This window comes from Chionomys nivalis, chromosome 21 (genome assembly GCF_950005125.1).
Source record: "Chionomys nivalis chromosome 21, mChiNiv1.1, whole genome shotgun sequence".
Taxonomy (NCBI): domain Eukaryota; kingdom Metazoa; phylum Chordata; class Mammalia; order Rodentia; family Cricetidae; genus Chionomys; species Chionomys nivalis.
This window is the reverse complement of record NC_080106.1, coordinates 33,268,031-33,294,358: the sequence shown is the minus strand read 5'-3', so window position 1 is coordinate 33,294,358 and position 26,328 is coordinate 33,268,031. Positions and strand designations below refer to the sequence as shown.

At 50.1% G+C, this 26,328-nt stretch overlaps 2 protein-coding genes across 4 annotated transcripts in view; both read left to right on the top strand.

The window, feature by feature from the left end:
• Positions 1–340: 340 nt before the first annotated feature.
• On the top strand, positions 341–24,347 carry Mmp2 (matrix metallopeptidase 2). Its single transcript, XM_057753563.1, has 13 exons — positions 341–804; positions 3,429–3,655; positions 4,583–4,731; positions 5,623–5,751; positions 5,941–6,114; positions 8,810–8,983; positions 9,917–10,090; positions 12,590–12,745; positions 13,679–13,820; positions 15,759–15,895; positions 17,381–17,540; positions 21,512–21,621; positions 23,505–24,347. The coding sequence occupies exons 1-13, from the start codon at positions 652–654 to the stop codon at positions 23,606–23,608; spliced, it is 1,989 nt and encodes a 662-aa protein (XP_057609546.1). The 5' UTR covers positions 341–651; the 3' UTR covers positions 23,609–24,347.
• Positions 24,348–25,924: 1,577 nt separating this feature from the next.
• The window catches only part of Lpcat2 (lysophosphatidylcholine acyltransferase 2), a 61,536-nt gene continuing 61,132 nt past the window's right edge, over positions 25,925–26,328 (top strand). For all 3 annotated transcript variants that reach the window (XM_057754328.1, XM_057754327.1, XM_057754325.1), the window contains exon 1: positions 25,925–26,184. In XM_057754328.1, the coding sequence (XP_057610311.1) occupies positions 26,014–26,184 (171 nt within the window). In that variant the 5' untranslated portion in view covers positions 25,925–26,013. The remainder of the gene's footprint in view (positions 26,185–26,328) is intronic.

Sequence of the window (26,328 nt, the reverse complement as noted above, 5' to 3'; positions counted from 1 at the left end):
AGCTCAGTCTACTGATCCCAGCATCCCTCCAAAGCCAAGGCCGCCATCCAATCTCTAAATATCAAGAGCCTCTACAGCACCAGTTATTTAACGCCAGGGTTTTTAGCTGTGCTCCTGGATGGGAGCCTGTAGGTGCAGCGGTGATAAGGAGCCCAGCTACGGAGCAAGGCTGGAGGTAGCTGGAGGCTGAAGGGGGATGGGAAATGCAAGAAGAGATAGGAAGAGGGAATGGGAATGGGGAAGAGAGGGGCGGGTCGGACTGCGCCACCCCTCTCGCCCGCCTCACTCCCCTACCCTCCCCACCCGGTTGGGTGCTGCCAGCACTCTTTCAGCCCAGCCGGCCACATCTGGCGTCTGCCCGCCCCTTGTTTCCGCTGCATCCAGACTTCCCCCCAGCGTGGCTGGAGGCTGCTGTGTGTTCATCCAGGGCTTTAAATACACAAAGGGATTGCCACGACCACCACCAGGCACCCGAGGTAACCGGGCTAGTTGGGACGCGGAACCCTGTTATGAACCCCTGAGCCCTGCAAAGCCAAGGCAATTTAGCCACGGGATCTCGGAACGGCGCCGTGTGGAGCAGGCTCCAGCCGGGCGGACCCCAGTACACAGCCAGCAACCTCAGGGTGACACGCAGAGCCCGGGAGCGCAACGATGGAGGCAGGAATGGCGTGGGGAGCGCTCACCGGCCCTCTGCGGGTTCTCTGCGTCCTGGGCTGCCTGCTGGGCCGAGCCATCGCTGCGCCTTCGCCCATCATCAAGTTCCCTGGCGATGTCGCCCCCAAAACAGACAAAGAGTTGGCAGTGGTAAGTTGCTACGCTGGCTTCCTTCATCCAGCAAAGTTTAGACAAACTTTGGAACCGGAGGCCAACTTTCCTCTGGCTTCCTACTGGCCTACCGAGTCGGGAGGGGCTTTGGTAAAACATCTTCTGCTAGGGTCTTTGTAAACGATGGGGAGAGGGTTTGGGTAAGATGAGGCTGCTGATAAGTAACTTGGGGAAGTTCAAGGTACATCGCAGGGACCAGGAAGGAGCAAAGGAGCGGGATGATTGCCTTGGGAAACATCTGGAAAGGATTGTTTTTGTGAATAACAGAGACTTTGTCTGCGTACCTAGGGGATTTGGTCCGAGGTGGGCTTTATAAGTGTCTTTTGGATGCATCAGGAGAACTGGCAAGAGAGCCCTTGGCAAGTATCTTGGCAGGCCTTTAGTACACTCAGTTTAAGGGGGAATCTATTGAAAATCAGGAGTGTGCTTTGGCATATTTAATTTGTATAAGCCTTTGCGCATAGAAAGATAGCCAAAGCAAGGCTTGGCTAACTTCTGGAAAACTTTGGCACACATCTGGAGACAGGCCTTTGGTGAGACTCTGGAGGGGCCCATTTGGCAAATCAAAGAGACTGGAGGGAAGCCTAAGGTGCATTTTGATGCCTTGGTTTAAGGCAGAAGTTGACCAGGAGGGTCTGAGCTGAGTTTCTTTGAACTTTTCTCTGAGGTCAGAGGATACAAGGCTGGTGGGCGGGCGTGAGGAGCAGGCGCAGAGGGCCAAGGCGCGTGGGGCGGGGGCGGACTGAGCTGGGCTGGGGTCGGCCAGCGGCCAGCAGTACCTCCTTCTTGGCCAGGATCCGAGCTGCGGCTCAGATGTTGTTGTGTGAGCGTGCGCCTGGCTCTGGGGCTCCTGGGTAGCAGCTTTGCATAAACCAGACTGGAAGACAGCTGCCAGGCAATACCCAGCCAGGAGTAGGCACCTCTAGCCATCCATGGGCCTTGAATTGGCTTAGATGTCAGGTCTCAGGACATCTGCACCTTTGTTGCCATTATTCAACCATTGTAGGAATCTTCCAGCCAGCCTCCTCCCCAGTCTACCCAGAACTAGGAATCACATGCTCTTGGATAGCCTTTGGATGTCCCTGCTGTATGAGACACCAACTCTCTTTCCACAGCCCTCCCTTTAGAGTCTCCATCCTCTCTGGATAGATGGGTTGGGAGATCTTAAAATATTTAGAGGGCTACTCCCCCCCTCCCCAAGGTTCTAAAGTGATTTGTTTGTTGACTAAAAGTGCAACTTAGGAGCAGTTACCTGGGTCTCCATGCCTTCTGTAGCCTAAAGAAGCCCTTGTGACCTAGAGGCAAGTGCTAGTGAAGAAAACTTAATAAATGTGTGTGTGTGGGTTGGGGGGGGGGTAAGCCCTGTGGTGCACACCCATGAAGCCAGCCTGGGGAAACTGGGACTGGAGGGTCCTGGGTTCAACTTTAGCTTGGGCTTTACAGTGAAAAGATCCTAGACAAAAAAGAAAAAGAACAGAGGGGATTTTGAGCTTCCTCTGCTCCCTGCTTCCTCTCAGGGAGTGCACTGAGCTCTGAAGATTGATCAGAACTTCTGCAGTGGCCATTTCTTTGGAGTCAGAGGGTCAGAAAGGCACCCATCTTTGTGATGAATGGGGAGGTGCTCTTAGGTTCTTAGAAGAGTGTTTGGCACCTGGGAAGCACTAGTCAATACCAGGCCTTATTGCTGTTACACCACCATTCTCACCTCTACTGTCTGCCGTGCCCTCCTTTCCCTCTTTGGTACTGCTACCGAGGAGGTGAGACCCAGTCCGGATCACTTCTGGTTCTTTTCACTGTTCCAACCAGCCCTTCCCACTTATTTAATCTTGCATTTCTTGGTGATCCGCCCACATTCTAGCACTGGGTTTGAAGTGCAGGTCCCGATGGTCAGTTTGCCCCAGCAGTAGCCCAAGGAGTGGCACGTGGTAGGTAGGCATTTATCATTGCTGGCTGATAGTCTGAGGCAGACCCTCTGAAGAAGAAGACCATTCTCTGTTTAGAGATCACAGATGGAAGGTTTGAAACTCAGGTCTGCTACCAGATCCCATGCACACAATTCCTGAATTTCTTTATAAGGAAGGAAGGAAGGAAGGAAGGAAGGAAGGAAGGAAGGAAGGAAGGAAGGAACGAATGAACGAAGGAAGAAAGAGGGAGGGAGGGGAGAGAGAGAGAGAGTGAATGAAAAAAGAAGGAAGACAACGTATGCCCAGGTCTGTCGGGAGGTTCAGTAAGATAGAGGCTGGAATATCAGAGTTCAAGCATTGGCTCTGGAGCATGACTTCTTGGAGTCAAATCCAGATCTGCTATCTGTGAGTGGTTTCAGCTTCAGCACGTCCCTTAAGCTGTCTTATGTATGCTGAGTGGCACATAAATTAACATCTAATAAATTAAGGGAAATAAAAGGTGGTAGCTATTCCATTTATAGATGCACCACCCAGTTGGTGGGTGACAGAACTTCTTTGGGAGCCTAAGACTTCACTCAGTGTCCTTGAACTCCTTAATTCCATCCTGTCCCAAGTAGGGGGTATTTGGGGAGTTGTTGGGGCTGTGTGCTTTGCCATCCCAATGTGGTTCCTGACTTTGAGCCCACCTGTCTCTTCCAGCAATACTTGAATACTTTCTATGGCTGCCCCAAGGAGAGTTGCAACCTCTTTGTGCTGAAGGACACCCTCAAGAAGATGCAGAAGTTCTTTGGGCTGCCCCAGACAGGTGACCTGGACCAGAACACCATCGAGACCATGCGGAAGCCACGCTGCGGCAACCCGGATGTGGCCAACTACAACTTCTTTCCCCGAAAGCCCAAGTGGGACAAGAACCAGATCACATACAGGTGCCAAGGAGGGGCTGGGGATGCGGAGCCAGCAGCCTGAGGGATGTGAGTCTCTTTGGGACTCGTCTTTCTAATTCAGGGATCCTACAAAATGTCATTACTGAGATCTGGGCATTCAGGGACATACAGAGTGTTTGGTGAGTGGAGCCAGACAGACCTAGACTTGGGTCTCATACTCACTAACCACGGGGTGCTGGTCTTGTTCTCCTACACTTTGAGTTGGTATCCTTGGTTATGAAACAAGACTAAGAAATCCCTTTCCTAAGGGGGTGATTGGGAACCTAAATTAGATTACATGTAAATCAAGGGCTTCCACAAAGTTTGTTACAGAGCAAGCGTCTAATAAGTGTTGGTGATTGTTATTATCATTTGGACCATTGGAGTAGGTAGAGGAAGCTTGATAAGCAGCTGATAATTGTGGTTTAAATATTATAGTTTTTTAAAAAAGATTTATAATGTGTATCGTGTTCTGCCTGCATGTATACCTACATACCAGAAGAGGGCACCAGATCTCATTATAGATGGATGTGAGACACCATGTGGTTGCTGGGAATTGAACTCGGGACCTCCGGAAGAACAGCCAGTGCTCTTAACCTCTGAGGCATCTCTCAAGCCCTTTAATATTATAGTTTTGTTATGATGTGTTGCTAATAGAGCTAAGAGCTCCACTCTGTGTGGCTGGCATTTATCTACGGGGAGAGCTCTGCCTTTTGTCCAGTATTGTACTGTTTGTGTTCCTGGTGTCCTTGTCCCAGACAGAGTGAGATCTGAGGAGGTCAGGGATTCTGGAAAGATCAATAACTATAGGAGGATGTACTTAGCTTTGCTCAACACATATGTGCAAGGACATTGCACACACACACTGTGCACGTAGACAGTTGTACAAATGGACATATGCACACTCGTATACATTTCTACCCTTTCTAGGATCATTGGTTACACACCCGACCTGGATCCCGAGACTGTGGATGATGCCTTTGCTCGGGCCTTACAAGTATGGAGTGACGTGACTCCACTGCGCTTCACTCGCATCCACGATGGGGAAGCTGACATCATGATCAACTTTGGCCGCTGGGGTAGGCAGAGGGGGACTGGAGGGTGTTGCAGCAGGGCCGTGTAGACATCTGAGGCATGCGGGGATCCTGAGGGCAGCTTACTAATAAGGTGCAGACACTGGACGTGAGTTAGTTGGAAGTGTCAGAACACGGCCCAACACTGGAGAGCCATGACTATGAGAACAGAGGCTGCCCCACAGTGAACCGACCCTTCATGCAGCGAAAACCTACCGCACCCTCTAAATGACAGCCCCTAAATGACGACTTGGATTTAAAGTAATACAAAAGGCTTTTTGATTCACTTCTCACAATAGCAATATGGGAGAAGGTGGAATAGAATCTTGGGTCAAACCATCATCTAAGCTGTTGGTATGAACTGGCTGCAGCATAAATATGAAGGTTGCTGATGTAGGTACAAGGTGGTAAAGCAACGAAGGTGGAGGGTGGGGGGGAAGAAGAGCGTAGACTTGGGAGTAAGGTGAGCATGCTGTCACCGTGGGCCTGAGGGTAGTGATGACAGTCTGCCATGAGAGTAAGGCATGATGAGGAAGACGGTGCTGTTCGGAGGCACGGGTGTCAGGAGGATATGTGGTTGGCACGCTCTCATGGCACTGGAGGCACATGGGTGAACCCAGTGCTGTTGATAGCGATGGAAGCAAAGGTCAGCGGTACAGATGAGGGCACCCTGTGGACTTGAGAGCGGTGGGTCCACCGCATGGTAGCAACCTAGCCAGAGCCTTCCCATCAACTCCCTGCAATACCTATCCTCGAGAACCCCAATGGGAAAAGGGTAGGGGATAGGTGCTCGGCGGAGCGAGGCATTCCAAACACAGATGAGGGTGTAGCTGGTCTTAAGGACCAAGTTGTTGGGGTGTGGGAACGTTAAAAGCTAACAACCAGTGTGGGTTTCAGAGCATGGAGATGGATACCCGTTTGATGGCAAGGATGGACTCCTGGCGCATGCCTTCGCCCCCGGCACTGGTGTTGGGGGAGACTCTCACTTTGATGATGATGAGCTGTGGACTCTGGGGGAAGGGCAAGGTAAGATGACCTCCACTGGTATGCTTCCCGGTCCCCTAGCAAGCAAAACCAACCTTAAGTCCTTCATCTGCTGTGATGGGGTGAGGACGATGAGATGGGGGAGGGGAAGCAGCCTCCAGGGTGAGCCCACAGCCTGGTGTCTGATGGAGGCCCTGGAGAGGTAGGTGTCCTGCTCTGTGTCCCCTACAGTGGTCCGGGTCAAGTATGGGAACGCTGACGGCGAGTACTGCAAGTTCCCCTTCTTGTTTAATGGCCGGGAATACAACAGCTGCACAGACACTGGCCGCAGCGATGGCTTCCTCTGGTGCTCCACCACCTACAACTTTGAGAAGGATGGCAAGTACGGTTTCTGCCCCCATGAAGGTGAGCGTCTGCCCTGGCCTCAACCCTCATCCTACCCAAGCCCCCAGCCTATGTGTGTTCCTGTCATGCCTTCCCCTTCCACATTCTACAACTGGTTAACCTTCATCCCTTATCCTGAGGTCAGCCATTTTTGGGTCCCTCCTCTACGGTTATAGCATATATTGCTTAATGTCAGGCACAAGTTCTAGAAAATGCACAGCTGTCCAGGTCCATCATCACCATGGGAACACAGCATCCTTAAGCAAGCTGAGACGGGTACAGAGTTACCAGCCAGTCTGACTTTATGGGACCACTGTCACATGGGATCGCCACCATGTGTGTGGTCTGTTGTGACTCAAATGTTACTTACTTCATATTTATTTAAGTCATTTCAGGTTTTTAAGTTTCTCAGTACTATTTGTGAAATCATGAATTAGGGCATACAATTTTTTTCTAACATACGTAAGAATGACCTTAGATGCATTAAAATGCCCTATGGTTGTTTCTGGGGCCACTTTACACTTCCAGCAAGAGCTGGGGCTTGAGGGCAGGAGGACTGGAGAAGAGAGTTGAGGCACAGAGATGAAAAGAAGCTTGACAACGGCAAGGGAACAGGGCTCAGTCCAAGCTGGTTCTTGGTTGATAGGGACTCCAGTCTGAGAATATTAGCCCTCCTCCCCATACTGGTCCCACAGTACCAGCGAGAGTCAGTGTAAGTGGTGACAGCTACGACATCGGACTCTGCCTTCTATCCTTGTGTCATGACAAAGGCCTCCAGCTCCACTCCAAATTTGTGTGTGCATGTGTGTGCGCGCGCTCGTGCATGTGTGCGTGCGTGTGTGTGTGTGTGTGTGTGTGTGTGTACATGCTCAAGTGCTCATTCAAACTCAAAATATTCTTTTCCCCGTCTACCATCGCTTGAGGTAAAAGTGTGGAAAGGGAAGGGTATTGATATACACACTCAATCAACTTTGAAAACATCCTGGACACGCTTTCTAATCATAAATCTTTTAAAGAATATGCATGACTTCATACTTGGCCAGGCCATCTCGCTTGATGGCTGGAGAGATCAGAAGTCCAGAAAATGTTGGAGAAGCGGGAGAAAATACAAACATACTTCTAAGTAGCAGCTTATTTCCCGGCCCATAAAGACTTTCCCGGATGACAGACTGAGGACAGTCTGTTTGGGGTGAGGAGCGACTATAATTGTATATAATTGTATATGCTTGTGGCTCTCCCTGTCCCTCTCACAATGCGACACTATTACCAACCATCCAGACAGAAGGAAAGAAACAAAGAGTTTCTGGTTGTTTTCCTGTTGACATCTTTCTTTTCCTTCTTTCTTTGTCTGGAAGATCCAACCCATGGCCTCACACATGCTCGGCATGCTCTCCTCCAACACTGGCCTCTACCCGCAGCCTGTTTATGAACTTTGTACTAAGACTCAAGCTATTGACTGTTAGTAAATCAGAGATTTTGAAAGTCTGTGCCTTGCATTTCCCAGTAGGATGTGAAAAAAGAAAGACAGAAACTCCTGAGTCAGCCATTCTCTTAGAACAGTCTTCGTGGATGGATAGGGAAACAGCCTTTCATGAGCTTGGAAAGGTTCCCTCTGTGTCGGACACCAGCCATTCCTTTGGTCCATAGCCAGGTGCAAGTACGCATAGTGCACACGTGCTTGGGTCTGGGGCAACAATTCTGATTACTCAGCCCCTCCTGATGGCTGACTCAGTGTCTGCTCCCTGACCTTCTCTTCGGGAGGAGGGTTGATCCCAGAGGAGATGGGCTTCTGGGTGGCAGGAGCAGAACTGGTGGGATCCGAGTTATCACGTAGCCCTTCCCCACTCAGAATCACCAGGGTCTCTGGGATTCACTTTGCCTCTTCCCTGGGTTCCACACTTGCTGCTTCATCAGGGAATGGTGTCTTAGTTGGGGATGAGCAGAACAACACAGATAGAGAGGTTTGCAATGGGAGGCCTGGAGTTGGACTCCATTCAACCTGTGGTAGAGTTAACAGGCCTGGTGAGGTCACCTCTGGCACGGCTGCACACAGATGGTCCTTGTTACGCACTTGTGGTTTTGCTTGTTGGCAATTCCAGAGACACCATTTTGTAACTCGAGTGGAGGGAGGGAGGGCCCAAGACAGACAGACTGACCTTGATCCCATCCCTCCCTATTCTCCAGTCCTGGCCCTACCTGGGGTCATTGGCGTGGGAGGCTTGGACCCCAGCTGCCTCTGCCTCCTTCTCCTTGCACTAATGCAGGGACCACAGCAGCAATAGAGCTGTCCAGAACGGATGGGAGCTTTCTCAGCTGAGCACATCGTCACCAATGAGTAGAAACTGGCTTTTTAGATTTATTTTTTTATCATTTTAAATTACATGTAGGTGTGTGTGTGTGCACGTGTGTGTGTGTGTGTGTACACAAGAGTGTAGGTGTCCTCCGAGCTTAGAGGCATCAAATTCCCTGGAGTTGGAGTCACAGATGGTTGTGAACTGCCTGACCTGGGTGCTGGGACAAAACTTGGGTCCTCTGGAAGAGCAGCCATTGCTCTTAACCTCAGAGCCATCTCTCCAGTGCCTAGAGATTGTTTGCAGTTGATATTTTAACACGGCAACAATTTGACTTGTATGAGCCGGCAAGTGGGTGACTAGCCAGCTCTGCCCAGGCCGATCTCTCTCTCAATGGCATCTTCTCCCTCTCTTCTGCTCCCCAGCCTTGTTTACCATGGGTGGCAATGGAGATGGTCAGCCCTGCAAGTTCCCATTCCGCTTCCAGGGCACTTCTTACAACAGCTGTACCACTGAGGGCCGCACAGACGGCTACCGTTGGTGTGGAACCACTGAGGACTATGACCGAGATAAGAAGTATGGATTCTGCCCAGAGACCGGTGGGTATCACTGCCTCTCTCTGCCCCTCAGAGACAAGCGTTTTACCATGGAATACCCATTTGTCCACCCACAGCATCCTTTCCAGAGACGAGCTGCCGGTACCACATGAGTATGGAAGTCAGCTGGTGCGGTTGTGCTTTGACTTCTGGCCAGCCACCTTGCACCCTGCTCGCTGGCCTGTACCCCTTGTTTTCCAGCTCTGACACACACTGTATTCCTCTCCCATCTTCTGCCCTTGAATTTTGCCTCTCACCTTCTCTTGGCTTTATCTCCTCTCAGTCTGTTATTCATCCTTTCTCACTTCTCTCTTTCTGCAACCTATGTTTACTGAGCCTGCTTCTTGAAGCAAACTCAGCGATTGGTCTCTAAGATTGAGCCTAAAGACTCATCTTCTAGGACCATTGAGACCTTCTAGAGTGTTGAGACCATCAGCTTGCTCAGTCCTTTGGATGTTTGGCCTCTCTGCTCCTATCTACAGGGGTCCAGCTCTGGACTCTGAACCATGGCTACCTGTGTTTAAACCTTGGCTCTGATACTTAATTTCTTCTTCTTTTTTTTTTTTTTTTTCAAGACAGGGTTTCTCTGTGGCTTTGGAGCTTGTCCTGGAACTAGCGCTTGTAGTCCAGCCTGGCCTCGAACTCACAGAGGCCAGGATTAAAGTACTCCCGTGTGCCACCACCACCCGGCTTCTGATACTTAATTTCTAGCATTACCTGCTCAGCAAGTTTCTTAAGTTCTTTAAATCTCAGTTTTTCCCATCTATGATATGGAGATGTTACTACGGGGTCTCTACCATGCCAGGGTTGTTGGCGGGGTGAGCAGGATGGATCGGTACCCAGGGAGTTGATGTTAATGTCAGCATCTTGTCATTGTTGCCTAGCAGTGACCTCACATCCTCTGCTGCCCCTTAACCTGTGTCCCTTATCCCACAGCTATGTCTACTGTGGGTGGAAATTCGGAAGGTGCCCCATGCGTCTTCCCCTTCACCTTCCTGGGCAACAAATATGAGAGCTGCACCAGCGCCGGTCGCAATGATGGGAAGATATGGTGTGCCACCACGGCTACCTATGATGATGACCGGAAGTGGGGCTTCTGTCCCGACCAAGGTATGAGGCACTGCACTCCTCCACACCTGAGCTAGAACATTCTAAGGATCAGACGACTTTCAGCACAGATGTTGTCTCTTGACAAGTACCTCAGTTAGGGTTTCTGTTGCTGTGAAGAGACACCATGCCTACGGCAACTCTTATAAAGAAAACATTTAATTGGGGTGGCTCGCTTATAGTTAGAGGTTCAGTCCATTAAGATCATGAAAGCAGACATGGTGCTGGAGCTGAGAGTGCTACATCTTTTAGGCAACAGGAAGTCGACTGACTGTCACACTGAGGGAAGCCTGAGCAAAAGAGACCTCAAAGCCCACTGTCACAGTGACACACCTCCTGCAACAAGGCCATACCTCCTACTAGAGCTACGCTATTTGAGGGCCATTTTCTTTCAGACTACCACAAGAGACCCCCATTGGGCCTTCAGATCTCCCCACCTGAGTAGAGACTCAGCTGAGCCCTAGTGAAGACAGGTTTCTTGCTAAGGTCCAGCCAATTCAGTCAGACACTCCCACAGCTTTCAAAATGAGACCCCCTTCCTAGGAACTGATCCTGGGTGGCTCTCAGCCCTGCTATTTCCACTCTTGTCTTCCGCTCCAGCCACCCTTCCATGCAGGACTGTCATGAGCAGGAGACAGCCAATGACCTTACTGTCGTCAGGACTATAAGCAGGGTGCTTCGGGCCTAGCTTTCAGGGCCCAAAGGCTCAGGGTTTCAGTTTTCAGGTAACTGAAAATGTTCAGGCAAATCTAGGACCTGCCAGAATTAAGTGATCCTCTGTCCTCATTTGATTTTTGTTGTTGTGAATAAACACTTCGGAAGGAAATGGTCACAGGCAGGCTTACACTTCCAGGTTGCAATCTATCCAGGGCAGTACAGAAGTTAAGGTAAGAACCCGAAGGCAGGAACCATGAAGAACACCACTTGCTACTTCACTGTCTGGCTCACAGGCTCATGTTTAGCTAACTTTTTATAGACCAGGTCACCTGCCCAGGGACTGGAGCTGCCCATAGAGGCTGTGTTCTCTTTCATCAACTAACCATAATACAGTTCCTCCTAAACATGCCCGGAGAACAACCTGATAAAGGCGACTACTCAACTGAGAGTTTTGAACTATGATTCTCAGCTGTGTCTCATGGACGGTAAATGCTAACCAGTACAGTCCTGTTACTGTTGTCCTTGGTGAATGGCGCAACTGGACAAATGAGCTTTTCTTGGGCGTTTTTCTTGCCCCAAATCCTATACTAGGAGAGATGCTGACATCCCCGCTCTGTGCAACTTCTGCCAAAGGTGGGATCTCCATTCCTGTGGAGAGCCTGTGGCCCCTCAGGCTGTCATGTACAAAGCATAACGTATTGGTGGCTTAAAACAGCATCCACCAACTCCTTCCTGATTCTGGAGGCTGGACGTTTAAAACCAAAGTGTTCCCTCTGAGCCTGTATCACTTTATCGTCCGCTTATGTCATTACATGCCCATCTCTGCGTCTGTCTCTTCGTCTCTCTTCTTATGAGGTCATGAGCCACACTGGGTTAAGAGCCTCTCCACTGCAATGTGGTAGTGCTTTGACTTATTCGTTATTTGAGGCAGGGTTTCACTACGTGGCCCACGTTGATCTCAAGTTCATGATCCTCCTACTTCAGCGTATCAAGCACTGGGATTATAGACCTAGAACACCACTCTTGGCTCTGCCTTCCGTTTTAATGACATCTGTAAATAAGATGACATGTCCTAGATAACCAGGAACAGAATTTGGGTGTATTTTTTTTGTTGTTGTTATCCCGTGGGATAACAGGGTGTGGTACATGAATCGTCTGCTCTCTGTGGCCAAGCCTGAGCATCACATACAGGCACGGATATGTTTTCAGTTTCCTTATGGGACTGGAGATACTGCAATATCATCAAGTCACACTCCCAGGGAAGTGGTTTGCACTCCCTTCCCCGGGCAGAAATGGTAAAGCCCTCAGGCCAGACTATTCCGATGGTTCTCACTGTTTTAGATCCTGAGCAGCAGCTTTGACCTCCACTCTCACAAAGAGCCAGGAAGTATGATTTTTAACAGATGAGCCTTGGAGCAGATGCTCCTGTCTCTCTCCCTCATACCACAAGCAGCCATCACCGGGAAAAAGCAAGCGGATGTTGGCTGACCCACTCAAAAGCAACAGGGCTCTCAGGACAAGGAAGAAATCAGTACCCCACTTGCAGAACTTTAGGCCCACCCCGGAGATGTCCCTCAAAGTTTCCTTCATATGAGGCAAGTCTTTTTTTTTTTTTTTTTTTTTTTTGGTTTTTTGAGACAGGGTTTCTCTGTGGCTTTGGAGCCTGTCCTGGAACTAGCTCTTGTAGACCAGGCTGGTCTCGAACTCACAGAGATCCGCCTGTCTCTGCCTCCCAAGTGCTGGGATTAAAGGTGTGCGCCACCGCCGCCCGGCATGAGGCAAGTCTTGATGCCAGTCTCATCGCTCTGTCTCAAATTCTGCCCCTTGTCCCTGCCCTGGCATCAGGATATAGTCTGTTCCTCGTGGCAGCCCATGAGTTCGGCCATGCAATGGGGCTGGAGCACTCACAGGACCCCGGAGCTCTGATGGCTCCTATCTACACCTACACCAAGAACTTCCGCTTATCCCAGGACGACATCAAGGGGATCCAGGAGCTCTATGGTAAGCCTCGGCTGCACGGCCTCTGCGGGTGGAGGTGTCTACACTCATCCCACAGCCTGGGTGGGAGGCCACAGAAGTGGAAAATACCAGATCTCATCTAGCCAGAATGGTCAGAGGGCATGAATGGTGCCTGGTCCTTGGACTTCGGAGTAATGCTTCAAAGGGCCACTCACACAGCCCTGTCCTTTCTAAATGAGTCTTTTGTGACCCTATTGGCTCATCATTTCTAGGGCTCTCTATTAGCTAGGTGTGTAACCCAAGGCAAGACTAGGTTTCAGTGACCAGGTAGGGTTCGGGATCTAGAAGAGTCAGCTGACTATGGGGCAGGATTTTTCTGGCACAGAATGAGAATGATGGCATGGGAACGAACGTTGCCAATCTTTGTAAGATGTTGATATTTTAATTTGTAATAGAAGCATAACAGTTGGTTCCTGTAGCCAGTGATTGCTTATTGTTTGTGCTTTCGGAGAGGCTAGAGGTTAAAAAGTCAGTCCATTGTCTAAAAAGAGAAATTAATCATGTAATTGATAGATAGCCCTCGTAGTTCCTGGATCACGCAAAATAGTGAAGGTAGAACCTGAGTGGAGAAGCCTATGGACATTGGGAAAGAACTGGAGATCCAGACGGTAAGGGGTGGCATTGCGGTCCTCTCTAGACTGACTTTCCTCAGATGTGGCTGCTCATGAGGAGGAAAGTGAGCCCTTAAGAAAGTGCCACAGCCCTGAGGGGACCCAGACTTTCCTGTTCTTACAGTAAGAGACCACACAAGATTCAGGCTTCTCTTAACTCCCCGGTCTACAGGCAGGTGCTCCTGGGGGAGATGTCTCTTCCTTCTGCCTTTATGGGTTAAGTGAGAAGTATTGGGGTCTAACCTGGTGATGAGAAGTCTGTTGCTGGGGAGAGTCTAAGTTCAGGTGTCACCCCATCCCCCAGGGCCCTCCCCTGATGCCGATACTGACACTGGTACTGGCCCCACCCCTACACTGGGACCTGTCACTCCCGAGATCTGCAAACAGGACATTGTCTTTGATGGCATTGCCCAAATCCGTGGTGAGATCTTCTTCTTCAAGGACCGGTAAGTCAGGCTGTTTTTGTCTTTCTTGTGTTCCCACTGTTTGCTGAGGACCCCTGGGACCTCACAGAATGACCTGCAGTAAGCGGTTTCTGCTGTGTGCCTCACTACCTGCAGATCTTGGTGGCTTACACATAGGTGGCTCTCTCGAATTCTGGGACTATCAGGCGTCTAGGCTATTGTAGCAGTCAGGTACATTCCACAAGTCACTCATTCTCCTGCAGTTAGCAGATACTTGTGGCAGATGACAGGGTGTCAAGAGGCCAAATCAAACCATTCGTGGATATAGAAAGATTTGATGCACATCACATCTGAGAATCTCTTACCAATGAAATCAAAGAATATGGCTAAACTGGGCATCCAGTTCACCCCAGCCCAGCCGTAAAAGATGGAGTGTGTTGTTATGTATTACGGCACATCCAGGCATGATTCTAAACTAGGTTAGAGAGAAAAATGTAGGGGGATTAGCCAGTCTTCCATCTGCTTTCTCCCTGAGTGCTATTGATCTTAAGTGGCCAAATTGCTGCCTGTATAGAAAGCAAGTGATCATAGGTGGAGAGAAATTATTTCCTTCATTCTTCAAGGCTATGGTCATGACAAACAGCTGAGAGTCACCCTAATGCCCTAGATCTCTGGGTAATAGCAGGAACTGTCTAGTATCTCATCAAAGAGTTTGTTTATTCATCTATCTATCTGTCCTTCATCTATCTGTATGTGCTCCTTCAAGTAACAGAGATGCCACCTTCTCCTGCCCCAAATTAAAAAGTGGAAGAAAAATTGCTCCTTCATGGTATAGTGTCCAGGGGTAAGGCTGTTTGTTTTAAAGGGCAGAGGAGGGACAGTGACTTGCCTTTGTCCATTGACACTTTTACATGGCCCCTATGACTGCCAGGGGCAGTTAGGAACACAGGCTTCCCACGTCCAGCCAAAGTGTGGGGTGAGGTGTGAGGGAGAGAGAGATGTCTGAAGGTGAGATACTGGTCTGTCTGCTCAATCTTGTCATGCTGATTGATATAAGACACATGGCAAGGAATGTTAAGCTAACCAACTTTGGCAAACAGAATCATCTGGAAGGCTTGTTCAAAGAGTCTCAATCATAAGCCAGAGAAGTCTGATCTACAGATCTCAGGTCAGGCCCAGAAATTTGCATTTCTGACACATGCCCAGGTGATGCTCGGCCCACTGGTCTGAGGATCACAGTCTGAGAGGCAGTGGCTCACCCGTATCCAACCTGCCACTAAGGCCACATTGCAGCTGAAGATAGCTCTTGTTTTGGTCATGTAGTGCTAAGTCATGTTACAGTGTCTAAAGTTTAGAGACACCTGGGACTCATCCCTAGGATGGGGACGAGGTCATGGGCAGCAGGGACTCGTGGTGCTGAAGGAGGGGTAGAAGTGTGGAGCTAAGAGGAAGGATGGTAGAGAGAGATGCTGGATGCTGGGCAGATAGCTCATCAAGCTCACACACGTTAGGCGGTTCTGAGGCTTACATTTTCCAAGGCTCATTCGTACAAGTGCTTGGCTTTTTGTATACCCTTAGTAAACATAGCTCTTAGTTTGCCAAGACACCCAGCTTCATTCCATTGAAGTTCAGAAAATGCTTTGAAGCGCCTTCAGCCCCTGCCTCACTCAGTTGGCTTCTAACCAAGTAGGATTGATATATAAACAGCACGTGCTCCAGGCACTCAGCACTGGTGTTTCGGAGAGACCCTGAGTAAGGAAGCACAGTAAGCACAGTCTGGGGAGGCATCCTGGAGGGGTGGGGGCAAGAAGGAGGGTGGCATTTTGCAGAGCTATCTCCTCCTATTCCCCAGTGTCCCCCTCTAACCTTCTCTAGATCTTGCCACCTTCCACTGCCCTACCATGTTTCTGATTGGACTTTGCGGTTAGAACTTTAGAGTGATGGAAGGTGTGACTTCTTGTGTCCCATTCCCGTCCCCAGGTTTATTTGGCGGACAGTGACACCACGCGACAAGCCCTCGGGGCCCTTGCTAGTGGCCACGTTCTGGCCTGAGCTCCCAGAAAAGATCGATGCTGTGTACGAGGCCCCGCAGGAAGAGAAAGCTGTGTTCTTCGCAGGTGTGTGGGAGGGTCTTGCTGGCCCTCAGTTCCCGTTTAACTGGATCCACTCCTCCAGGCGCCCCATCTCCTCTAAAGATCCGTCTCAATGTGATTTCCCAAAGCACGGGGTCTTAGTTGGGTTTCTATTGCTGTGATAAAACACCATGTTCAAAAGTAACTTGGGTAGGAAAGGGTTTATTTCGGCTTACAGATGTAGTGTAGTGTGAAGGCAAGTCAGGGCGGGAACTCAAGGCAGGAACTGAACCAGAAACCATGGACAAACACTGGCTTGCTCCCCATTGTATTTGCTCCGCCTGTGCCTGCTTTCTTATAGACTCCAGGACCACCCACTCAGAAGTAGCACCACCCACAGTGGGCTGGGACCTGCTACATCAATCACTAATTAAGAAAACTGTTTCAAGGGCTTGCCAGCAGGCTGATTTTATGGAGGCGCTTTTCTCTCCTGAGAGTTCCCCTTCTCAGACAACTCTAGCTTGTGTCCCGTTGACAAAAGGGGGAAGCTAGCCAACACACATGGGATTTTTCTGGGAGTGTGGTCTGGACACCCAGCATCAACTAGCCTCGCCTGCAGCAGGGACATTTCCTTTCATCTGGGTTCTTTGTCGATCTCCTAGTTCCTTTCCTAAAGGAAACAGTCTTCTTTCAGTGATGTTTCCCTAACATCATTCTCTTGCTAGACAGTCTTGGCTGGTAGCTGCTTTAGTTAGACCTTTAGTGTGGTGGTATGTGTATGTGCATGCATGTGTGTGTATGTGTGTGTGTGTGTGAGAGAGAGAGAGACAGAGAGAGAAAATGAGAGAGAGACAGAGACAGAGAGAGAAAATGAGAGAGAGATAGAGAGAGAAAATGAGAGAGACAGAGAAAAAATGAGAGAGAAAGAGAAAGTGTGAGAGAGAGACAGAGTGTGGTGCAGCTAAGTTTGGGACACGGGCTGTCCCATATATGGACAGTTTCCACCTCCGTCTTTGGTGATCCCGGGTCCTGGCCAGGCTAGCTTTGACTCCCAGGGCACTTTATACATGTCAGATAGAGGGGCTTCGTGTGGCAGACGTGACACGTCTGTGGTCTGCTAGTCTCCTTTCACTGCGCCTTTTGTAACCAGCTGTAACCGGCATAAACTGTGTGCAGGAGCGGGGATGTAGTTCAGTTAGTAGAGTGCTCATCTAGCCTAGAAGTTCCGTTCTCAGCACTGTATCCATCAGATGTGGGACAGCCTGCCTCTGTGTAATCCCAGAACTCAGGAGGATCAGGAGTTCAAAGCCAGCCTGGGTTATATGAGCTCTTGTCTCAAAAATGAAGTGAAACAAAACGTAACTGTGTGGTGAGGCCTGCTTCTAGAAACAGAGCTAAGACGAGCAGGAGGCCATTCCCTGTTGAGAAAGACTCAGTAGGCTCCTCTGCCAGAGAGATGATGGCGGAGGGCAAGATGGGCCTGAGGCATTTCTCCACAGCCACTGACCCACCTTCTGCCCCTTCCCTCAGGGAATGAGTACTGGGTCTATTCTGCAAGCACTCTGGAGCGAGGGTATCCCAAGCCACTGACCAGCCTGGGCCTGCCCCCTGATGTCCAGAGAGTAGACGCTGCCTTTAACTGGAGTAAGAACAAGAAGACATACATCTTCGCTGGAGACAAGTTCTGGAGGTAAGGGGGCCCCAGGTAGGATGGCGGCATGGCTAGTTTCATGGGGCAAGACTGTGGCTTGATAGACACAAGTGTGGGTAGACACCCGCTCCCTGGTCTTTAGCCTGCCTGGCAGCCAGCCCTCACCACACAATGCACCCTCCTTATGACACTGTTAGGGCTGTTCTGGCCAGAATCCCCCTTTCCTTTCTCAGTCGCCTCTGATTGGGCCTGAAGATACCTCGTCTAGACTTCATGTTACAGCAACTCAGAGTAGAGTTGGTGATACACATGCAGGTAGTAGCTGATACTGTTGCTATTGTAAGCCAGTTGCTATTGCAAGGCCCAATGAAATAGGAATCACTGTTTTTCCCACTTTTCACATGAAAAAAAACAGTGTTTCAAGAGGTTAAATAACCAACTTCAGGTTCCATGGCCATGGAGTGACAACCCGGCTTTGAGCCTCTTGGCCCTGGAATGTCCTACTCTTATTTTTTTTTTTTAATTTATTATGTATACAGTATTCTGCATGCCTTCCAGAAGAGGGCACCAGATCTCATTTCAGATGGGTAGGAGCAATCATGTGGTTGCTGGGAATTGAACTCGGAGCAACCTGAAGAATAGCCAGTGGTCTTAACCTCTGTACTCTTCCTGATACAGTGGAGACCCAGGGAGGGAAGGTATAGGCAAGGCAGCAGAGGGAAATGAGGAAGACAAGATCCAAACTAGGCCCTGGGGTCTCACAGGCACCCTCCCCCATGTCTGCAGCAGGCACCCTCCCCCATGTCAGCAGCAGGCACTCTCTGCTATGTCTGAAGCAGGCGCCCTCCCTCATGCCTATTGGCCTGGCCAGTGGTGAAAACTGGCAGGGGAGTAGTTTAGAAGGAGTTGGTTCAGCTCCTCTGGCGAGAAGGCTCTAGCACTGAGAAGCAAAGGTCTAAATGATGGGCCAGAAAACAGCATCCCTGGTCGTAGCTCAAACACAGGATTATGCTTATCATCCTTCACAATTTACCCATTGGGAAGTTTAGGCCCCAAGAAGCTAAATGACTTGGTCAACTCACTTAAGTGTAAGCATAGCTCTGGCCTGGAGCTATGTTTAAATCTGCTTCTCCTCTTTCTCCCCTGTACCCCCTTCACTGTGCCCTCTGGGTCATTTGATCAATGAGGAAAAGGGTAGGCAAACAAAAGCTTTGTGGGTGTCTCCTTCCCCTTTCCCTCCCAGCTTCTGTGGCTGTGAAGGCAGCCAGGCCATATCCAGGAACCACTGATGGAACTCTCAGACCTTGTCTGCTGTCCCTGAACAAACATTCCTGCTTCCCTCGGAGGCCTCAGTCTCCTCCTCCTTCTCTGCCCCTCACCTCACCCGAAACTGCCCTGATTCAGCTTATGTCCCCCGGCTGCCCGTGGCAGGGTGGAATTCTGAAGGCACTGCTGAGATACTTAACAACCTAAGCTGATTGGTATCTCAAGCCTCGAGAAGAAAAACAGTCTGTCAGGAAACCACTGAGCAGGCCTTTAGCCCATGGGCTCCGGAACACTCCCCAGCACAACCACGTACTGCGAATGGCATCTCAGGCTCTTGAATTCATGGGCACTCTAAATCTTTAACTCTGCCTGTGGTGAGCTAGAGAAGTCACAGACACATGATTCAGGAATCTCAGACTCCTAAAGCCCAGGTGATTCCCCTGTGGTGCGCGGGGAGCATTCTCACCGTCTTCCTACTACACACCCTCTGTGTGTACACATGCAAGAACAGGCATGTCCCATATGAGCAGGAGTGTGCACGCATGCATAGACTCACAGGCCCTGAAATGCCTTGCTGATTTCTTCTAATCCTCTTCCTTGACAAGGCCTTCCTCCAACTCTAGATGCCAGAACAAATACTGTCCTCTGCTGAGGAAGTTCCGTGAACCTTGCATAAAGGCTAGAGTGGATAGAGTTGGTCCTAGCTTCTGGACTGTGCATTCAAGGGAGACAGGTCCCTCCCAGAAAAAAAACAGCACAATAGTTTGAGACACTTTCTTGGGCCATGACTGCAGGAAAAAAGAGAGTGTCTGGAGTGACCAGGGTGAGCTGCTGTCTGTCCCCAGCATGCCAGGAAGCCCCCAGCCACTGCCTTTCAAAGTTCTCACCAAGACCACAAATACATGTTCAGTGTCCTTTATGTGCTGTGCACAACTTAAATTCATTTGCATCTCACATTGGTGACTCCTTCCGACCTGTGCCTTGCTCTGGGTGGAGGCTATGCATATCATCTGGATTTTTCATTTAATGTATACATTGTTATCAGCTCCACTTTCTGGACCAGGGATACCAAGGCTGAAGTAGTCCAAGGACACATGGAAAACCTGGGACTCAAATGTCGCTTCTGACACTCAGTGTTGCACCTTCTACATCTGTAGATCAGCTGCCCAGATCATGAGGCTAGAGGGACAGGGAGGAGGTGACACCTCTCCTGGATGAAAAGAACTTTCAGGAAGCAAGTTGTTTGGTGTCTCTGGGCTTCACTTATACTGTGGGGTTGATTCCTGCCCTCTGCTTGTGCTAAGAGAAGTCCTTGGGGCTTGGGACACATATTCTGTATCACTTTAATTCCAGGGATTTGCGGTGAGCTCGGTAGTGGTCAGATGGGGTCATGGGAATTTTAAGGTAGGGGACTTGGTTTTGGTAACCTGGGCCATGAAGAAACAGCCTTCTTAAGAAATTGTCTTCAGATGAAGCTGTGGTTTTGAAGGTGTTACTGACAGGTCTTGGGTGATGAGTTGAAAGCGAAACCCCTATAAAAATAGCCTAGGGTAGTCTATGGTGGAACCCCAGGTGGGGGTGGTACAGCTGCCACCAGGGGAAAAGGAGAGCCAACCAAGATGCTGTGCAGAGCAAAGAAAGCTTGTCCATCACCAGGATGGGATCCAAAGTGATCTGGTTATAAACTTTCTGCCCAAAGGTGAGGCTTGATCTTGTTACTGAGATATCCACAGGCACACAGTTGGAGCACATTAGCTTATGTAGTGTTGGATCTGTATAATGAAATGAGTAGGTTGAGGGGCAGAGGGAGGGAAATCAAAGGAATAAAAAGGACAGCCATTCAAATGTTTCTCCAAGAAACTTAAAACAACAGCCAAGGAGAAAGACTTCATAATGCTCAAGGTATTTACCTGGATTAAAGACAAGCCCCAGAAGGGACTGGGGTGGCATGCAGTAGTCTGCCTGTGACTGAGTGACTCATGGCCCTGAGCTCACACCCACCACATTGCTTTGTAACCTCCCTCTCTGAGCCTCGGTTCACTCCCAGACATGGCTGGTCATCTCTGCTCGATAGATGAAAAAGCAGCAATTTGTTCAAACCACACAGTGAAAGAATTATGGGTCTGCTCCATTGGTCCTTGGACTGCAGCCGGGAATCAAAGGTTGTAAGGGAGGGGCTGGAGAGATGGCTCAGCAGTCAGCAGCACTGTGCGCTCTTCCAGAAGTCCTGGGTTCAATTCCCAGTACACACACACACACACACACACACGGCTCATAACTGTCTATCTATAACTCTAGTTCTAGGCATCTGACTCCCTCTTCTGGCTTTTGAGGGCACTCATGCACATCATATGTAGACATATGTGCAAGCAAAACACCTAAACACATTAAATCAATCTAAAAAGAAATTAAAAAAAAAAAAAGTTGGTAAGGGAACACTCAATTCCCAAATCCCTGCTGAATACCAAACATGGGAGAGACACAAATGTGTGTTTCTTGGTGGCAATGACACTTGCTTTTAGGGATTGTCTCAAGCCATGCAATCAGGAGCTAGTAGTGTGGGATTCAGAGTCAGGTTTAGACCCCCACACTGCTGCCTGCTTCCTCTCTGAAAAGCCAAGTCTTTTCTCCAGACTCTCTGTGCCATCCCTTAGATCCTTCTCTCCAGGACGGGGGGGGTGAGAGTGGGCAGTGGGGACTGGCCTTCAGAGAGGCCATTTGCTTCTCCCTGTCTCTTTCCCTAGATACAATGAGGTGAAGAAGAAAATGGATCCTGGTTTCCCTAAGCTCATCGCAGATTCCTGGAACGCCATCCCCGATAACCTGGATGCGGTCGTGGACCTGCAAGGCGGTGGTGAGCTACCCAGGCCTCTGTTGGCATTCTAGGATTGCCTGCCCCCAGCCAGGAAGCAGCTCCTCCTTTGTACACACTCCTCAGGGCAGCCATACAGTCCTGGAAAACAAAGCAATCCCTTTAGCTCAGTGCTGGGAAGGCAGCCAGACTCTTGACCCTTGCCGCCCCAGCCAAACTCCAGGCTGTAAGACCTAGAAAGGCCCTTCACAGCTGCAGAGCCTGGAGCCACAGCAGAGGAGGCCTGGGAGACCTCCAGGGACCAGGAACATGGCCTGGTGCCCTGGATTCATTCTGGGGGTTGAGCCAGGCTGTATTGGGTTTCTCAGGAGGCCTTGTGACCATCTCCTGTCAGAAGCACGGCTCTACTCGAGACAAGGCAGACTTTGTCATGTTCTGTCACTCCGTGGCAGTGATCTCCCACTCAGCGGCTTGCTTCTTTGCCGTGTCAGCACAGGATACCATTTGGGATTTGAAAACCATATTCTTGGGGAGGTTTCTGTGACTCCCTGGGGTGCTGGAAATGAAGTCAGTTTGGCTTTTTAGAGGAGGTGTTAGTTCAGATTCACAAAAGTTTTATTTTTTTTAATGTGGTGCATGTGTGTGTGCATGCACATGTGTGTGTGTGTGTGGTCATACCATTGCAAAGCTCATGTAAGCTCCCATGCTGAGGTCTCACACGCGCAGAAGGAAAGCAGTGTCTAATCAGGTGCTCCATTAAGGGTTACCTTCAACAAATATCTCCCAGGTCCATACTGTGAGCTAGGGTTGTAAATGGGGTAAACGGGATCATGTGTGTTTGAAGGAATTCACAGGCTCTAAAGCCTCTAGAGGCCAGGAGGGGAAACGACAGAAAATAAATTATGCATATGTGAGTGTGTGTGTGTGTATGTGTGAGAATGTTTGCGCACATGTAAGTGTGCATGAGTGTATGTGTGAGTATGCACATACGTATAAGTGTGTGGGTCTAAGTGTGTGTGTGTATGAGTGTGGGGGGCTGTGTATGTGTGTGTGAGAGAGAATTTGTGTGTGTGTGTCTGTGGTGGCTAAGTGGATCTGAGTGGGGGGCTGAATGTGTGAGTATGCTTGTTTGTGTGTGTGCCTGAGTGTGTGTGGGTGTAGGGGTCTGAGTGTGTGAGCGTGTGTGTTGGCAGGGAAGGGTTGCTTCTCAGAGTCTGATGATTGCAAACATGCAAGGGTAGAGCCTCTTGGTTTTTAGACATTTTAGAAGACTTAGAGAGAGGCCAGACATCTGCACATGCATGTGACATTGCCAGATGTGTTTATACCTTGGCAAGTCATTCAGAATTAAAGACAAAATGAAGCAAACATTTGTATGAACCTAATAAACCTGATAGGCCTGGGGGCCTCCTACTTCCTATCCCCTGATGTGTGAGAGTGCTTGGCTTGGTGCTTGTGCGCAGGAAGTCGCCAGTAGTAAGTATTACTAACTTAGTCTCCTAACAAGCCTTAGACAGCGGTTCTCGACCTTCCTCATGCGTTACTTTAACACAGTTCCTCATGTTGTGCTGACCCCCAACCATAAAATTAATTTTGTTGCAACTTCATAATTGTAGTTTTGCTACTGTTATGAATCGTAATATAAATATCTGACATACAGGATAGCTTGTATATGAACCCAAAGGGGCTGTGACCCTTGAGAACCACTTCTCTAAGACGTTGGGTCCTGATCCCTGGCTCAGAGATGAGCAGTCAATGACTACAAGACCCAGCTTCCCAGCCATTCCTCTTCCTCCAGCCCAGAAGCTCTTCCCAGGTTGAAAAGCTTCTCGCCTATGCCAGGCAGAGGTGACCATTCCCAGAGACGTCCCATTGTGCCATGTCACGTCAGCATAGGTCCCGTCTCTCTTCCTTGTCTCTCTCAGGTCACAGCTACTTCTTCAAAGGTGCATATTACCTGAAGCTGGAGAACCAAAGTCTGAAGAGTGTGAAGTTTGGAAGCATCAAATCAGACTGGCTGGGCTGCTGAGCTGGCCCTGTTCCCACAGGCCCTGCAATCAACACTGCACACCAGGCCCAGAATACTGGGGAAGGATGTGGAGGGGCCCTGCCTTCAGCTCTGTAGTTAATCAGCCTTCCCCCTCACCTGGTGACTGAAGATTTAAGAATGTGGCTTGCCCAAAGAAAGGTGCTGATTGTACCCCTCCCAGGTGCTTCTCCTCCTCCTCCTCCTCCTCCCCCGCCCCCTCGGGGATGCTTGGATGTTCTCAATGCAGCCCTCTTTTTGGGCTGCCCTGGTGCTCCACACTTGAGGTTCTTCTCATCTCTGATCTTCTGTGGCTCACAGCACTGTCAGAGTCAACAGAGACTGTCTTAGGAGGGCACTGGTGGCCCAACAGCCGGCACAGGGCAGCAGGATGCAGGTGCGTCCAGGTGGAAGTTGGAGACCCCTGGTTTCTCACTTCCGGCTGTCCTTGTGTTTGCACTACATTAGCAGTTTGCTCTGTGCACGCTTCCTTCATTTCCCTCAAGCTTTTCTATTTCCCACCGTGCTGCATTTCCTGATGCAAGGACTCCGGTCGTCTGACATCACTGCACGGTGCCTCTCAGCCCACATGCTTCCTTGTGCACTCTAGAGCCTCCTCAGTCTCTTCCTCCACTGGATGGAGGAAGACCAAACCATTCGCTTCCTGCTCAGCCTTCTTGCTTCTCCCTTTAACAGTTCCCCATGGGAAACGGCCAAGAAAGATAAATAAAGACACCAGTTGAGTGACAGTGTTTGCCTCTGTTTTAGCAGCTCACAGCCAGAAGGAGGAACTGAAAAGGCAAATCTCTGCTCAATGCAAGGCACAGATGATGTGTGCTGGGAAGATCAGAGCTGCCAAACCAGGAACCACATGAAGAGCGGTTCTGGTGCTGTAGTTATGGGGTCTGTTGAAGGTTCCCCCCCCCCTTGCTCTCTCTCACTTTCTCATGCTCTTAAACTGATAGACATCCTAATGATAGTGCCGATAGCAAGGAACAGCAGCCATACAACCTCTTCTAAAAGCCCCTACGATCAACTTTACAGACCCCTGAGAAGGGGCAGCTGGGCCCAGAGGACAGTGGTTTGTCTGGGGTCAGACAGCTGTTAGAAACAGATGTTGTCTATTGTTTTGGGTCTTCCCTGGTGGGACCAAGAAATGGAATGAGGAGTAGATCCGGTTCCTGGAAGAGATCTCAGTGGGTCGGAAATCAGTTCTTCCGTGACCAGCCCACAAGTTCTGATTCTTGACGGTCCTTCTTGCAAGTGGCTGGCTAAGGATTTGTAGCCCTGTTTGAAGAGCCTCTATGCTGAGAAGCAGACAGACTAGCAGAAGCTCGTTGTTAGTAAGATTCTCTGTTACATATTCAGAGAGAATTCTGCTGTCTTGAGTGTTTCACTATGAACGCTACAACGCATTATTTAATTCTTACAACAACCCTATGAGGTGGGAATTACCCTCCCATGCTTAAAGGAGGCAACTGGCTCAGAGAAGTTTACCGACTAGGCCAAGATCCCCTCCTCTCACACACACCCCATGCCTTCTGGAAGCAGAGTTAGTCAGTAGGGGTGAATGACTCAGTAGCTCCATTCTTCAACCCTGGCCAGTCAGGATTCTACCCACTAGCAATTGGCCTAAGGTCCCGGGCAACCCTGGTCTTCCCCTTCCCCTGCCTTCAGCTTCAAATAGGCCTCGTATTTCCTCAATATGAAACTGCTTCGGCCATTTCCGGTCTCTGGGTCAGGTTCCTCATCCACAGTGGAAGCCAGTTGTTTTTGCCTTTTCTAAATAATGGTTCAGTTTCTATGAAAGACAGACATCTCCACACCGCTAATTCATGCTTTGAGTGGAACAGCGTCTACCCCTGCTGCCAATTCCTGTCTCAACTCTCTCTCATCCTAACCTACAAACACCCCCAAATCAAACAAGTTTACACAAAAAACGAAACACACACTGGAAAGTGAACAGAGATAAGCAAAGCCCACCCAGATTTATTAGTTTACTTACTAGGTTGGCCCAGGGGTGTTTGTGTCACCTCAATTCTGAGCAGGCAGATGTGGGTCACAGAGATGAGCGGTTTGGTTTAGGTACAGAAAATCTTGACGGCACAGCAGAGCCCAAAGAGTCTCTCTGCTTTTAGGACCATTCAGGTCCTTGCTTGCCTGCTAGGAAAACAGGTGCTATGTTATGAAAGCAGGTACCTAGGAGGGCGGAGCCAGAGCCGGGGGCGTGTCCACAGACGGGGGGGGGGGGAGCAGTCAGTGGCTAGGTGACTCTGGCGCGTGCGCAGAAGCCGGGAGCGGCGCCTGGCGCTGGTACACTTTGTGGGTCTCCGGCCAAGGCCGGGCAGCAGCGTTCTTCGCGCCCTCTGGGTCCCTAGCTTTGCTCGGGTCAGGCGCCGAGATCCACGATGAACCGGTGCGCTGAGGCGGCCGCGGTGGCTGCCACGGTGCCGGGCTCAGGCGTCGGGGACGCGGGGTTGAGACCACCCATGGTACCTCGCCAAGCGTCCTTTTTCCCGCCGCCAGTGCCCAACCCCTTCGTTCAGCAGACGCGGATCAGCGCGGCCCGACGGCTGCAGGTAGAGGCGCAGTGCGAACGGAGGCCGAGGGGATGTGGTCGGACGGAGGAGGCTGGGGAGGAGTCGTGCATCCAAGAGAGGAGGCACTTGAGGGCATCTGGTCGGAGAGGGCATCGGGTCTGAGAGGGAAGGTGTCCAAGAGGA

Coding starts and splice junctions, on each gene's coding strand:
- Mmp2 (XM_057753563.1), top strand. CDS start 652: ATGGAGGCAGGAATGGCGTGGGGAGCGCTCACCGGCCCTCTGCGGGTT. Junction 6,115..8,809: donor CGGTTTCTGCCCCCATGAAG/GTGAGCGTCTGC, acceptor TCTGCTCCCCAG/CCTTGTTTACCATGGGTGGC. Junction 8,984..9,916: donor TGGATTCTGCCCAGAGACCG/GTGGGTATCACT, acceptor CTTATCCCACAG/CTATGTCTACTGTGGGTGGA.